The following is a 14,104-nucleotide window of genomic DNA, read 5'->3' as shown; positions in this document are numbered from 1 at the left end:
CATGCTTGTCATAGTTTTTCAACATTTGCATATGGGGTGATTAGACAACTTAGGATGCCCTTTCTGTCTAGGCCTGGATTGAAATAGAAAAAAGTAAGGAAGGAAAAATAAAGGAAAAAGAAAAAGAATGAGGCAGTGACCGGTATACACAGACAGAAACACATCAAAGCTGTGAGCGGTGCCTGGAAAGGCCAAAGCCATTTGCGTGTGCTGCATCTTCCCCTGTATGAGACATGTGAGAAAATAATCACCTAGAAGAAACAGATTACTTGCTCCTCAATGAAATATGCCAGCACAGAAGCCAATGCCTTATTTGACTCTTTGCTAATCAGGCTTTTTTTTTTCATGTTAAAATGGGGGGTGGGGCGCTGCATCTTTCACTCGGCTCTTTATCGGACAACCAGGCAAGCTACACAAAGTTTGGAAGGACCTATGCAGTCGTCGTGGCAGAAGGCCCCACAGCCTTTGCACACAATCATGGCTTTGAGCCGGCAAGAGCATTTCAGCTCTAACTCCTCCGTGTTGCTATTGTCTGCAAAGTTCTGAACTGGCATCTGAGTGTTCTGACTGGTCAGGCCTGTGGTAGTGGCAGGGCTTGAGCCACTTCCCAGAATCCCAATGGACTTCTCAATGGCAGACGCTGCCCTTTTGAAACTTGTGCTCCCAAAGTGTATGGTCGGGTAACTTCCACAGAGCGGTTGCTGCTGGGGTACTGGTATTTTTTGAGCAGCTAATTGGGTGAAAGGCTTCTGAGGCTCAGAGAGCAAATAGGAAGAGAAATCTGCATTCTTTAATGCAAATGCCTTCAGCTGCTCTTTGACTTCGTTCTGGTCATACGGAACCTGCTTCATGCCCAGTTCACAGCTGCTGCTTAAGCCTTCCTCAAAAGAAGGAGGTTCTGATTTGATATTGCTACAGATGCCGGTGGACTGGGGCCAGCTAAGTCGCTTAGTGGCTTCCACGGTAACTGGTGGTTGCTTTTGATCGGATGGGACTTCTACAGTAGGGTGAGGTGGAGGTAGCGGAGGTGGTGGAGGGGGTGGTGGGGGCAAGGCCAAGGGTGGAGGGGGTGGTGGAGGAGGGGGTGGTGGGAGTGGCAGTGGGGGATGGACCACTGCCTTGCTTGGCATCGTGTGTGTGGTGCCTCCCCCGTCCTCGCCTTCCTTTATGGGCATGCTGGGGGACAGCATATTGGCTAGTCTTAGCTGGTGAGGTGCTGAAGTAAGATTAACGTCTCCCAATGCCTTTTGTTCAAGGTGCCTATTGAAGGCAAATGTATTGCAGCCCACTGGGGTCTTGGGAGAGGTCTGTAACAGAGCAGCAGTGGGAAGGGGTCCCCTGGCAGCCATGGGCATTTGGTAGAACTGCTGTCTGTGTGAGGTACTAGTGTCAGCGTGGAAGCCATCATTTCTGCTCACGTGGAACAGGCTTGGTTGGAAGCTACATGCAGGCAACAGGCGTTTCTGTTGTTTCACCTCGGGGCTGGGCATGATCCTGTTGGCCATGGAGGACTTGGTAAGCCGTTCTTGCTTAAATGGTTGGCTGTGTCCTAGCTGACTCATGCCTGGACTGATGACGCAGGGTACCGCTTTGACATCTGGCTCCATCGCCATCTTCCCTGGCTCACATTTAACTTGAGTGTGTTCTCCCACAGTCCTGGCTGCTCTCTTTTTGGGATGGTTTTCTCGTTTTCTCATGTGGAGTGGTGCTAGAGTTCCTGCCAAATAGCCTTTGCCGTCCGGATTTGGAGAGCTGGACGGCATTTCCACCATGCTTCTCTCCAGTCCTGCCTTACCCACTGAGGTAGTTTGAAGGGGCAAAGGGAGCCTGTTGATTTCGAGCTTGGCTCCCAATCTTGGCTGTGGTAACACCTTTTCCAGAGGCAGGTTGCCCTGCAGCAACTGTGTCACCAGTGGGTTATTAGCTTCCACGGAAGACAGGCGGCAGCTTGAGCTGCCTGTACTAGGAAGTCTTTTCAGGGTGTCTGTGGCCAAGGAAATAGCCTCTTCCGCGGGGCTCGTGACGGGAGGCTTCATGGCCTGTGTCTGGGGCCCACTAGCACTGTTTGTCATATCTGTGGCTGGAGGAGGACGCTCTGGGCCAGGGAAATCCTCGGTGTCCATTCTAAAACTCTTGTCTACTTCATGAGGTTCAGGCTTCACAGGAAGACTGACATTCGTGATGAGTGTCCTAGGGTGGAGCTCTGACACGTGGGCATAGTTGGCATGCTCGGATTTGACAGCCTTCAGCCCACTCTGCTCTGAATAGTCTTTCTGTTTACTTGAACCTGAATGACTAACCATAGCCTGGCCTGTGTTTCTCATTGGGTCTTCACTCCAGCAAATCCGGTTTCCTGGATTATACTGACTGCTACATGTTGTGTCTGCTTCACTCTTGAACGTCTTTGAGTTTCGTGCCTGCTCAGCAAAGCTATGACTAGGTGTGGTCACGTCATTTAGTTTATCAGGAAGAGCGAGGGGCAGTTCCCTAAGACTGGTGCAAGTGGCCTGCAGTGTCTTACAGTCCTGTTTGGCTGTAGGAGTAGCAGTGAAAACGGAGCCATGGTCAACACCTTCACCTGTGACCTGCTCAGGTCTACTAATGACAGACACCTGAGGACACGCCACAGGCTGGATGGCTATGTCTGTCCTCACTGGCCTACTCTGGGGATCCATGCTTGCTTCTGCATTTCCAATGGAGACAGTCAGAGACAAATTGGAGGTCAGTGTCGTGCTGTGGTCCACAATGACTTTACAGGGAATGGATCTGTTTGTGGTTGCTGGGGCAAAGCCCCCTGGTGGCTGCTGAGGTTTTCCAGCATTGTCCGTCCTATTTCGTGGCCCTGGGTTTTTGTCCAAGCTTTCCCCACTTGGTTTGGGAGCACTATCGTAAGCGTTTAGAGTGAGCATGTTTCCTGAAAACATTGCGATGGGTGGGCGTGAAACCAGTGGCTCAGAGACAGCCACTGAGTCGCCACAGCTGAGGGCTGCTCGCATGGTGGCGCTAATGGGCACAGCAGCCTGTTCTTCACTCCCAGACATGGCTATCTTCTCAGAAGCAAATCTGTTACTAATCCCCGTGGGGGGAATCAAGACAGTGCTAGTGCAGAGATGGTTTGGCAGATTACTTGTAACAGTGGGAGCTGGCACAGAAGGGTACTGACTGGACACTAAGTTAGCAGCCTTGCTGCTGGGCACAAGCAGGGTCTTACCATCCACGGAGTTAGACCTTCCAGTACCTTCTGGAGCAGCTGGTATAGGAGTCCTGTCGATACATTTTGGTACAAGGGCTATGCACGGAGTGTCAGATCCCTGGATGGATTTCAACATGCTTATATTACAAGCAGAAATCGTACTGTTTGCACCGTCAACAGACATGAGGACAGAAGATTTGTCAACAGGACTCACAAACGGATGCTCTTTAATTGCTCCCGACACAGCAGTGCTGCAGACAGACATGGGGATGGGGTTGATGGGATTTTTATTAAGAAGCATGGGTACACTGCTATTTTCAGAAGAGGTAGATGAGACAATTTTCTCAGTTAAATGGGACACAGGTATGCTGTCATCAGAACTATGCACAGACAAGTCAGTGGCAGTGTCTGGGATCTGAGGTGGGTTCAGAGGCTGCTGTAACCCAGCGGTGGTCTCCCGGAGGAGTGCGGCCTTGTTGCTAGGAGACCTGCAGTTGGGATTGATGATGATGACACCAGTGGAACCTTCCATTTTTGTTTCAGGGGTAGAAGAGGCTTCCATATTGAGAGATTCCTCCTTGGAGTTGAGAGGAGGCAATCGGGTCTCCTTGGAGGTCTGGAAGAGGTGAACTCGGGCCTGATGCTTTGCAAAGAGCTTAGCTTTGGTCTGCTCTTTGATGTGGGCCAGCGTTCTTGCCTTCCCACCCTCTCCTGGGCTTCCCATGGCTCCTGAGACAATGCTGGCTGCAGCTGCAACTGCAGCAGCTGCAGCAGCCTCTCGCTGGGCACGAGCTTGTTGGGCACGGGCCTTGATGTCTGCAAGGGTCCTGGCTCCTGTGTTCCTACCACTGCTGACTGATGTGCTAGTGGATGCTCGGGACTCTGCTTTGGAGACTGGCTGGCTCTTGATGATAAAAGGTGGCCCAATTTTAGAAAGCTGTATCTGAAAGAAGAATGAAATGATACTTAGTATTAGTATGTAACCAGAGAGGAGGATTGTGGGGTAGGGTAACTCAATGGGAGGATGAGGACTATGGAGGCAGCTCACTTGGTAGAGTTCTTATCTAGCATGCGTCCTGTTTTGTCTCTGTAGTCCTAGCATTCAAAAAACAGAAGCAGGTGATTTTCTGTGACCTTGGAGCCAGCCTGGTCTAGACAACTAGTTCCAAGCTACACAGTGAGATCCGATCTCATCCTAGGCTATGTATTGAGTTTAAAGCAGGCTTGGCCTCTCTGAGAATATCTGCCTTTAAAAAATGGTGGTTAGTGGATGGGTGTAAGCTGCATTCATTTATAATTTGAAAGATATATCAATATCTAAGATGTCTAAATATACATTTGGGTTATAAAGAAATAGTTAATGCTGTCTGAATGTGGCAATGAAGTTTTTATCTATGAAGATATCAACAAGTGATTTCATTTAGCAAGACGTAAGGAATCTTTCTAAAGTCATGTGTCAATAAAGCAAATACCATGTGTCTTAGCATAAAATTAACTTATACATGGGGAAGGACACTTGTAAGCAGGAGGACTGTGAGAGTCTCAGGATAGCCTATGCTACATAGTGAGACCTGGGCAACATAGGGAGACACTGTCTCAAAACATAGATGATAGATAGACATATAGACAGACAGACAGACAGATAGATATGAATGAGATAGATATGAGAGAGAGACAGACAGACAGACAGAGATACACACACACACACACACATACACACAGAGAGAGAGAGCACAAAAGACTTAGAGATACTTACCTTTAAAATTATCTTCCCTGCTAGAGAAAAACAAACCATCTGAGATGTTTTAATCTCCCTTCATTTAATTCAAAAGAAAACAGCTTGGCATGAGAAGCCTGAAGACTATAGCGCTCATCTGGCTTTGTGTAAAGGTGACTGTCCCCTGGAGGGTCATTGTGTACCTCAGTGGTTCCGGGATGGAGGGTGGTATAGTTTTGATGGGCTTTTATAACATCTGGCATGCTGGCTAACATGTGTGTAATAAGCATGCTATGGAAGTTTTTATAAATCCGTTATTTTACACATTATCTGTACACAGATAGAGGATGCTGGACTTGAGCTCTGTGTTGTCGTGGCTGTTTCATAAATGCAGGGGTGGATGACTGGCCACTTTTGTGTTTCAAAGAAAATATGAGTTGAGCAATTTAACACTGATCATCTAAAGGTACACTGTGCCTGTCCCACTCTACATTGCTTACCTAGTTTTGCTATTTAATAGGCTAAACAGCCATTAACTCATTTGGGAGACACAAGCGCTAGCATGCAGGATCCCATGGTAAGGCTGCGATGACCTAATCGATCATTAAGAAAATTCTCATTCCTCCTAGCTCCCCCCATTCTCCCCTTCACACTTGGCCTGGAGAGGGAGGGACGGGAGGTGTGGGGGGAGGGGAGGGGAGGGAAGGGGGAGGAGGAGGGCAGGAGATGGAAATTTTTAAATATAAAAAAAACATAAAAAATAAAGAGCATGTGCCAATGCACCCATTTTATTTTGTTAAAAAGATAAAACACACAGTGTTTTTCTTTTAAAGTTTTTTTTTAATCAAAAAAAAAAAAAAGAAAAAAAGAAAATTCTCAGAGTCACTGTACGGGTGCTAGAAGGGCATTGGTTGCTGCCTTCTTTTCAAATTCGGTTGTTATCTGCCCAGGGATTTGAGAGTCAGACAGTGACAGGAAGTTTGTGGACTCCCAGTTCTGTGGTTCACAGGTATCTGCTCTACATCTTTCCCTTCCCCATTCCAGCAAGATTTTCCTAGGAAACTTTTATATTTCTCCCAAACAGAAGCATACTGACATGGTAACTTTCTTTGTTTTTGAATTATTTGAACCTTGATGAGCTCTGTAAAATGTTGCCTTGATATGTTTATATTTATATATATCAAAAACAAGTACAGGATCTTCCTACCTGGGATGCATTTCTGGACTTCTATTAAAACATCTCTTTTCTCTGAGCAATTTCTCCAATCCATAGCCAAGAATCACCTATTTGCCAGAGTGATTACATTTTCCATTTTTAATATTTCCCTTAGTCTAAATAATTAAATATATTAAAATTCTACCTAATTTTGCTTCATCAAGAGATCACATTCAAATACTAAGTGCATGTTTAGTTTCTGTTTTTTTGGAGGCATATATCATCTATCATGTATCAATCATATACCTACCTAATTTATCAATATATGTATTTATATAAAGCACATAGCATTTAGTTTTTGATTAGAAAAATAGTATGGGTATATCTAAAAATAGTTTTTCCAAAAAGTATATCTATGTTTTCCTAAGTTTTAGAAATTAAACAGCAGACTGATTTATTAAGTGGCACTTACAGTAGCCTTTTTAATGTTTAGAATCTTATTTAATAGACACATCTCTATTAAGTAGAATAACTACAACTAAACTCTTAAAACACAGGCTTGTAAAGATCCTGAATCACCTATAAAATAAGGTGTAACAGAGCAAAATAAGAGGCTGGTATTTTTTAAAAGCTTAAGATGTTCTTAATTCTATAGCTACATGTGATAAAGAAACTATCCACTGTATAAACATAAACTGATACAGAAAAAGGGCACAAATAAATATAGCAAAGCAGAACCAAATTTGTAACAAGAGATTTCTTTTGAATCATCCTCAATTTTCAGTTTCCTTACGCACCTACAACTTATTTAACGTATGTATTTTCTTAGAAGATTAACTGATCTAGGATAAAACAAATGTATCCAAACTGGATTATCTGTCCAAAAAGCTCTATAACTTATTGACGTCTGACACCTCTTTTAATATCTCAGAAACTAAATCTTGGATTTCTAGGCACATCTACTGCATTCTCTCTCAGTTAATAAAGAAATTTTGTTAATTCTTTTAGGTAGTGTTCAAAAATGTCCCGTAGGACATGTTCCTTATCCTTGGCAGTTGGGTGCTGAGTGTTTGTTGGACCTTCATCTCAGCCCTGGCCTGGCTTCTAACCCCTTCCCCAAACCTGTGGAACTTTAACATATCTTTCATGCTTTTCCACGTGTATCTTGAAATCCTCAAAAGTCCAGACCTCTCCATGTTGTGCAGAATCCCCTATGTCCTGCTGTTCTCCACAGTGTTCTTAAATCCTGTTGCAAAATCATATGGATGGTTGAGATCATCTTGCATGGGCTTAATGCAGTTCTTTTATGATTTAAAAAATGTGTGTGTATGTGTTTGTGTGCACATTGTGCTTGCAGGTACCATGAAGGGCAGAAGGCATTGGATCCTCTGGAACTGGAGCTATAGGGGATGGTGGTTCTGGAAGTGAACGTGGGTCCTCTATAAGAGTTGTAAGCGTTCTTAGTCACCACTCCATCTCCAAAGGCTGCTCTATACAGTTTTTAAAAGATAAGTTAGTGTTGAAGTGGGTATGAATAGATTAGTTTACTTTTCTATGTGAAGCCTAAAAAGGGAAATGTTTAATTAATTTCTGAAAATTAGGTTTCTAAATAGGGGACCACATTTCTAGAACAATCTGTTTTAAAATACCATACCTTGAGAGGGGGAACCCTAGGCTCCTCTCGTGGAGGCTGCTCCTTCTCAGGTGAACTATTGGATGCTAGGCTTCGGGATGACTGGTCCTCTTCTATCCTGGCTCTTTTTTCTTTACAGATTCCGAAGCTATGCTCCATCGTCTTCCTCTTTGATATCTCTGACTCTCTACTTTCAGTTCTTATCCCATCAGGTGACTTGGAGGGCTCTGATGTTTTGGAATTGTGTGAGGTCTCCAGTCTACTCAGTGTACTGGCCTGCTTATGTACTTTGTTTCTTGAGCCTTCTAAAAATGGAGCCTTATCTACTGATGGGGCATACTGCTTATCCTGGAATTTAGCTGGTGGAATCTCATTTCCCTTAGTCTCTGTCTCCTCAGGAAAGACAGGGACTTCTAATGGTGAGGACACCCCTTTCCTTTCAGTTCTTTGCAGGACACTGTGGTTTTTAATTTTCATCATTTCTGGAGAAGGAAGTTCTGGGATGGAAGGAGGGTAGAGCTTCTCCATTTCAATATGAGACTGGCAATGCGGCCGACTCAGAGACTGGCTGTGCAACTCTTCAGTTGGAAGAGCTTCAGGCACAATGGAAGAACTCATGCTGATGGGTTCCGGGACGTTGGACAAAGGCTTAGGGTGGGAGATAAGGTTCTCTCCCATGGGCCTGCTGGGGACAGAAGGTTCATCCTTCTCTGGAGAGGGAGCTTCTTCAGATCCTGATGGTGACTTTCTCTGTTGATGCACCGCTCTTTCGTTCATGGAAGAGTTAGAAATTGGAGAAGTCTCTGCAGGAACAGGCAAACCAGATACAAAAGGCGTCTCAGAGGGAAGAAGCATGGAAGACACTGAGGAAGTTTCTGATGTCAGTGGCAAATCAGACACTGGGGATGCCTCGGATGTCAGAGGCAAGTTCGACATGAGAGATGCTTCTGAGATTTCGGGTGAGGCGGCTAGTGGAGACACTTCTGACATCAAAGACACATGAAGGCTTTCATCAGGAGGGTTTCTCTGGTTGTACTTATCTGTATTCTCAGTACTGGACACCTCAGAACAGAATGTTGTTTCCAGAGAGGCTGGGGTGCATGACTCTTCAGACGTGGACTGTGTTTCCCCACCTGGGGATGGAAGGCTGACACATGCTCCTTCCGGACTCTCGGAGGAGAAGGAAGTCTCAGAGACACAAGCGTTTTCCGAGAGCTGTTCTTCAGGGTCACTCTGGAGTTCCATGTCTACAGCAATTCCCTCATTTGGAAACTGGCTTTCCAGAGATGATGGTCCTGCTCTCAGGGTTACAGTGCTGCTCTCTATGCCAGTCTCTTGTTCCTTCTGCTCTGCATCAAGGAGATGAGGGACAGATGAAGTGCAAGGAACAAGAGAGTCACAGATTTCTAGTTGGTCAATAACAACTGACATTTCTTCCTGGGGACATTCCAATTTCTCATCTATCTTCACTTCAATATGAGGTAAAGCTTCTAAAATATCATTCATTACAACACAGGACTCCAAGTTATCTTCAGGGGCTGCCAACTGGGGCTCCTCACAAGAGGTGGCTGGACTTTCAGATGCCTCAGAAAACTCTGGCATGCTCTTAGGATTTTCATCTTCGCATTCACAGATACTTGTCTCTACCTCTTCTGCCACTTCCTCCTGAATCACAGATTCCTCGGGGATAAAGATGTCTTCTGCTTCTGTGATTCCGTCCTTCACTGGACCCTCTAACAGAGGACAAACGGTAGTGCAGAAGCCAGGCTCTGAGGAAGCCGAACCTTTCATGATTTGGGGTTGCTGTTCCTCTAATGCAGTCTGTGCAGAAGCGCCCGGAATGCCAGAGTTCCCATGTGAGGAACACCCTTCAGCTCCATCATGGTTTGGTCCAGAAGTGAGCTTTATGGATTCTTCTCTGGACATGCCCAATCTGAGCAGAAATGAGAGATATCATTATAAGGCCACAAAGCAAATGGCTCAGACTGTAACTCTTACCAGTTCAGTATTCAATAGATGTAAATGTATCGACTTAATCATAAAATCACCTAGTCATATGATTAACTTACGGGAAAACAGTCCTGACATAGCCTCAGTACTGCCTTTATAACTAAAAGAAGCTTCAGCAAATTAAGAAACGTAATTTCTGTTTTATAAGCAAAGAGTTCTAAATCTTACCAAGTATTAGTAAAGGGAATTTCAATGTTACACGTAAAAATGAACCAGAAAATATGGGCAGAGACTCAAAGAATAAATAAAAATCTAAGTGTTTTGAAGTTAGAAAGTAAAAAGATGTCTTATAATTTTTATAATATAAAAATTATAGACTTTAATGAATGTGATATAAATAGTTAATATGAATGAAAGTTTAATGAAATATATCAAAATTTCAAATCAAAATTACTTTTAAAGATTAGATATCTTAAAAAATATAGAGGGGAAGAGGAAGAGAGAAGAGGAGGGGAGAGGAGAACTTGAAGGAATGGGATAGTTGAGATGGAGGATGAGAACAAGGAAAGAAATATTTTGATTGAGGGAGCCATTATGGGGTCAAGCAAGAAACCTGACACTAGAGAAATTTCCAAGAATCTACAAGGATGACCCTAGCTAAGACTCTAAGCAATAGAGAAGAGGGTGCTCATATTAACCTTGTATGTAGACAGATTGATGAATATCTTAAATGTCACCATAGAACCTTTATCCAGTAAATGATGGAAACAGAGGCAGAGACCCACAGTGGAGCACTGGGCTGAGCTCCCGAAGTCAAATTGAAGAGTGGGATGAATGAGAATACAAGCAAAGAGGTCAAGACCATGATGGGTATACCCACTGAAACAGTCTACCTGAGCTAATGGGAACTCACCAACTCCAGTTGTACAGGGAAGGAACCAGTATGGTACCAAACTGGACCCTCTGAATGTACGTGGCAGTTGTATGGCTGGGGCAGACTGTGGGGCCACTGGCGGTGGCACCAGGATTTATCCCTACTGCTTGATTTTTTGGAACCCAATTTCTTTGGACGGATACCTTGCTCAGCCTAGATATAGTAGAGAGGGCCTTGAACCTTCCCCAAAGCATTGTCCCTTACCCTTTCTGAGGAGTGGATGGGGCATGTGGTGGAGGGAGAAATGGAGGGGATGGGAGGAGGGGGGAAGTGGAACTGGGATTGGTATGTAAAATGAAAAAAGATGGTTTGTTTTCCCTTTTTTAAAAAAATAAAATAAAATAAAATAAAGCCAAAAAATCTAAGAAATGCTACATATTTCATTTCTATTTGTGGGATGTTTCCTCTCCTCTGAACAGAAATGGAGGAGGAGTGGTTGCAGGTGACAGAGGGTGGCTGGAGGGAGAGGGGATGGAGAGGGGAAGGAGGAGAAACAGCAGTCGGGTTATAAAAAAATAAACAAAATAAAAAATGTTACCCAATCTTTATCTTAGTATCTAATCATATAATTAAGCATGAAGAATAATAAAACATGGAGTTATTACAGTTATTTTACCCAATGATATTTATGTCAATCAAGTGTGTGTGAATGCCGTGCTATGAGCTATTCCATACAGCATAGCAGAGAAAATTCCCAAGATAACCAACCCTAACACTTGTTCCCAAGCCAAAGCTAAGTGGAATTCTAGTGAAGTTTGAGATGAGTCACTGTTTTCCTCACTTTAAATTGCAGCATCAGCAGCAGATGTTAGAGACAGGCATTATAAATGAAACCAAATCAGGGTACAGGCGATGAAAAGGTTTGGATAGCAATATTCTCAGACAAACTTAGGCCAATGAAAAGACAAACGGTGTTAGTCAACCAAGAAGGGTTTAGAGCTATGGCGGATCTCTTTTAAAGCAAGGAGCCTAAGTAGTGTAGGGATAATGAAATAGAGGAGGAAGCTCATGACACGTGTCAGTTATCCAAGATGTGATTAGGACACTAAGGAGCAAAGAACAAGCCAAGTGAGGTCATGGAGGGCGAGGACAACCAACTGTTGCTCTATAGCAGTGGTTCCCCACCTTCCCAGTGCTGCAACCCTTTCATACAGTCCTTCATGATGTGGTGACCTCAAACAGAAAGCTATTCTCACTACTACTTCATAACTGTAATTTTGCCACTGTTATGAATAGTAATGCTGATATCTAAAATGCACACTATTTGATATGGAACCCGTGAAAGGGCCATGACCCACTGGTTGAGAACCACTAGTCTAGGGAAAGACTTTGCATTTCAGAGCATGATAAAGGCAGTGAGAAGTTGTTGCTCGTGGTCGTTGTTGACTTCTGCCTCTTCATTCAATGTTCTTGGGAATCTGGGAAGTAGCCAAACTTCTTGGGGAAAAAATGTGCATGTCTGTGAATTTTTATGAGAATTATTTATGGAATTCAACTTATTGAACTTCATTATATAAACTATAATCTTACTTAGCTTTACTTTCCCTGCTATCTATCTAACCTTCTATAATAAGGACGAAGTAGATGCATCTATGGTGGACTTCAGTCTTTTCCTTCACTTTTTTTAATGCTGACATCTTTTGGTATGACCTAGTTTCTAATATTGTGAATTTCTGGGTTCAACTCCTAGAGATGCTACATCAATCTATCTCAAGAGGGTCTTGTAATCTGTGTGTATGTTTAAATTTTTCATTGCAGAATCTAATGTAGCTGGCTTAAGTAATTCTGTTGGTGACAACATAGGAAGACATAGTATTAACCTGTCTCATTTTTGAGTTCTGAGAAAATATATTAATTATCTCTATTTAGTTTTGCTTGTTTGTATGTAAATCTAGGAATCCTTCTAGAGCAATCAAAGAAAGAGTCTTCATTAAGAATATAACTATTCAGGACAATTCACCAAAGCTGGCTCATGCTAAATAAGAAGCCATTTGTGTGTATATATGAACATGTATATGTGTATGCTATGTTTCATGTAGGTGCAGTTGCATGTGTGTACATGAGCACATTGGTGTGTGTATGTTTGCAGAGATTACAGGTCAACCACCAGTGTTATTCCTTAGATATTATTCACATTGGCTTTATCATATTTAGTTTTTATCTATTTATTTAATTGTGTCTACATGCGAGTATGTATGTATACAGGCATATGTGTAGAAGCCATACAACAGCATCTGATCTCTTGGAGCTGGAGCTATTGGTATTTTCAGGATGCCAAGATTGTCATGTGGCTATTAGGAGCCTCATGATTATACAGCAAATGCCCTTAAATGCTGAGTCATCTTTCTGTCTCCCGCCATTCTTGTGTGTGTGTGTGTGTGTGTGTGTATGCATATGCATGCTACTTGGCTTTTGATACAGTTCTGTCACTGACCTTTGAGCTGATGAAACAGGTCAGGTCAGCTGACAAACGACCCCACCTTCCAAGTGCTGAGGTTGTAAATGTGCCATCATACACACCTTTCCCATTGGTTCTAGAGCTTGGCTGAGCCCCTCATGCTTGCCCAGGAAGCGCTTTATGATCAGGTTACCCGCTTTTCACAGACACAGCCCCTTTAAAGGGATTTCTTATGCAGAAAAGCTCAAGTGAGATTCCTAGGTTATTTTATTCACTGACTAGAGAAATTTATGAAATGAAATGGCACAGAAGACATTGCCTGCGACCATCTCTTGCCTTTTATACAAGCATTAGTCAGCACAAGTTCCTCTACAAAGACCTGCAGCTACCACCAATAGCTTCTGGATCTCCTTTTCTCGAAACATGATTGTCTGAGACAGAGATTCTTCCCAAAGAATGTCTCTCTGCTAAGCAGGATGCAGAGGGGAACCTGCTTTTTGGTTAATTCAGTTGCTACCATATATACATGTGGTTACTCTTGTGCACTTTTATAAAGAAGCGTCGTCAGGAAGATGGCTCAGCAGATAAAAGTCATAGCCATACAACCATAATGACCAAAGATTGATCTTCAGAACCCATGCAAAAAACTGGATAGAATGGGATGCACATGTAATCCCCAAACTCCTACAGTGAGATCAGAGACAGATAGGAGACTTAACTGAAGGCTCTAGGCAGGCTAGCCTGGAGTACATAATACAGTGGCAGAGACCCTTGGTCAACAAGCTGAAAAGGAAAAGCTGACTCCTTCCAGTGGTTCTCTGAGCTCTCCACAGGTGCTATGCATGAGATTGCTGCATGCACACACACACATCATATACAAATACACACAAAGTTTAAAAAATTTAAACAACTCATAAGCATATTCAAAGTATTAAATAAAAGCAGGCTACACAGATAAAGTGAAACATAATCCTGCAGGTTCTCTCCAGCACACACACACCACAATGGACATATAAAGTCAATATTTACAAGGGACAAGTCTGAGAAGTAAATGTGTCTAAAATTACTTGTCTTTGCAATACTCAATAGTGAAAATATGTAGATTAAAAACTAAGAGAATTTG

The 14,104-nt window shown here is 43.3% G+C and overlaps 1 protein-coding gene across 1 annotated transcript in view; it reads right to left on the bottom strand.

The window, feature by feature from the left end:
- Window positions 1-389: 389 nt before the first annotated feature.
- The window catches only part of Asxl3 (ASXL transcriptional regulator 3), a 141,781-nt gene continuing 128,066 nt past the window's right edge, over window positions 390-14,104 (bottom strand). Inside the window, exons 10-11 of the mRNA XM_038332071.1 lie at window positions 7,721-9,632; window positions 390-4,136 (exon numbers count right to left, since the gene is read on the bottom strand). Of these exons, the coding sequence (XP_038187999.1) occupies window positions 390-4,136; window positions 7,721-9,632 (5,659 nt within the window). The remainder of the gene's footprint in view (window positions 4,137-7,720; window positions 9,633-14,104) is intronic.

Source organism: Arvicola amphibius, chromosome 5 (assembly GCF_903992535.2).
Source record: "Arvicola amphibius chromosome 5, mArvAmp1.2, whole genome shotgun sequence".
NCBI classification, from domain to species: Eukaryota; Metazoa; Chordata; class Mammalia; order Rodentia; family Cricetidae; genus Arvicola; species Arvicola amphibius.
The sequence above is the reverse complement of the archived record's forward strand: the minus strand, read 5'-3'. Positions and strand labels throughout refer to the sequence as shown.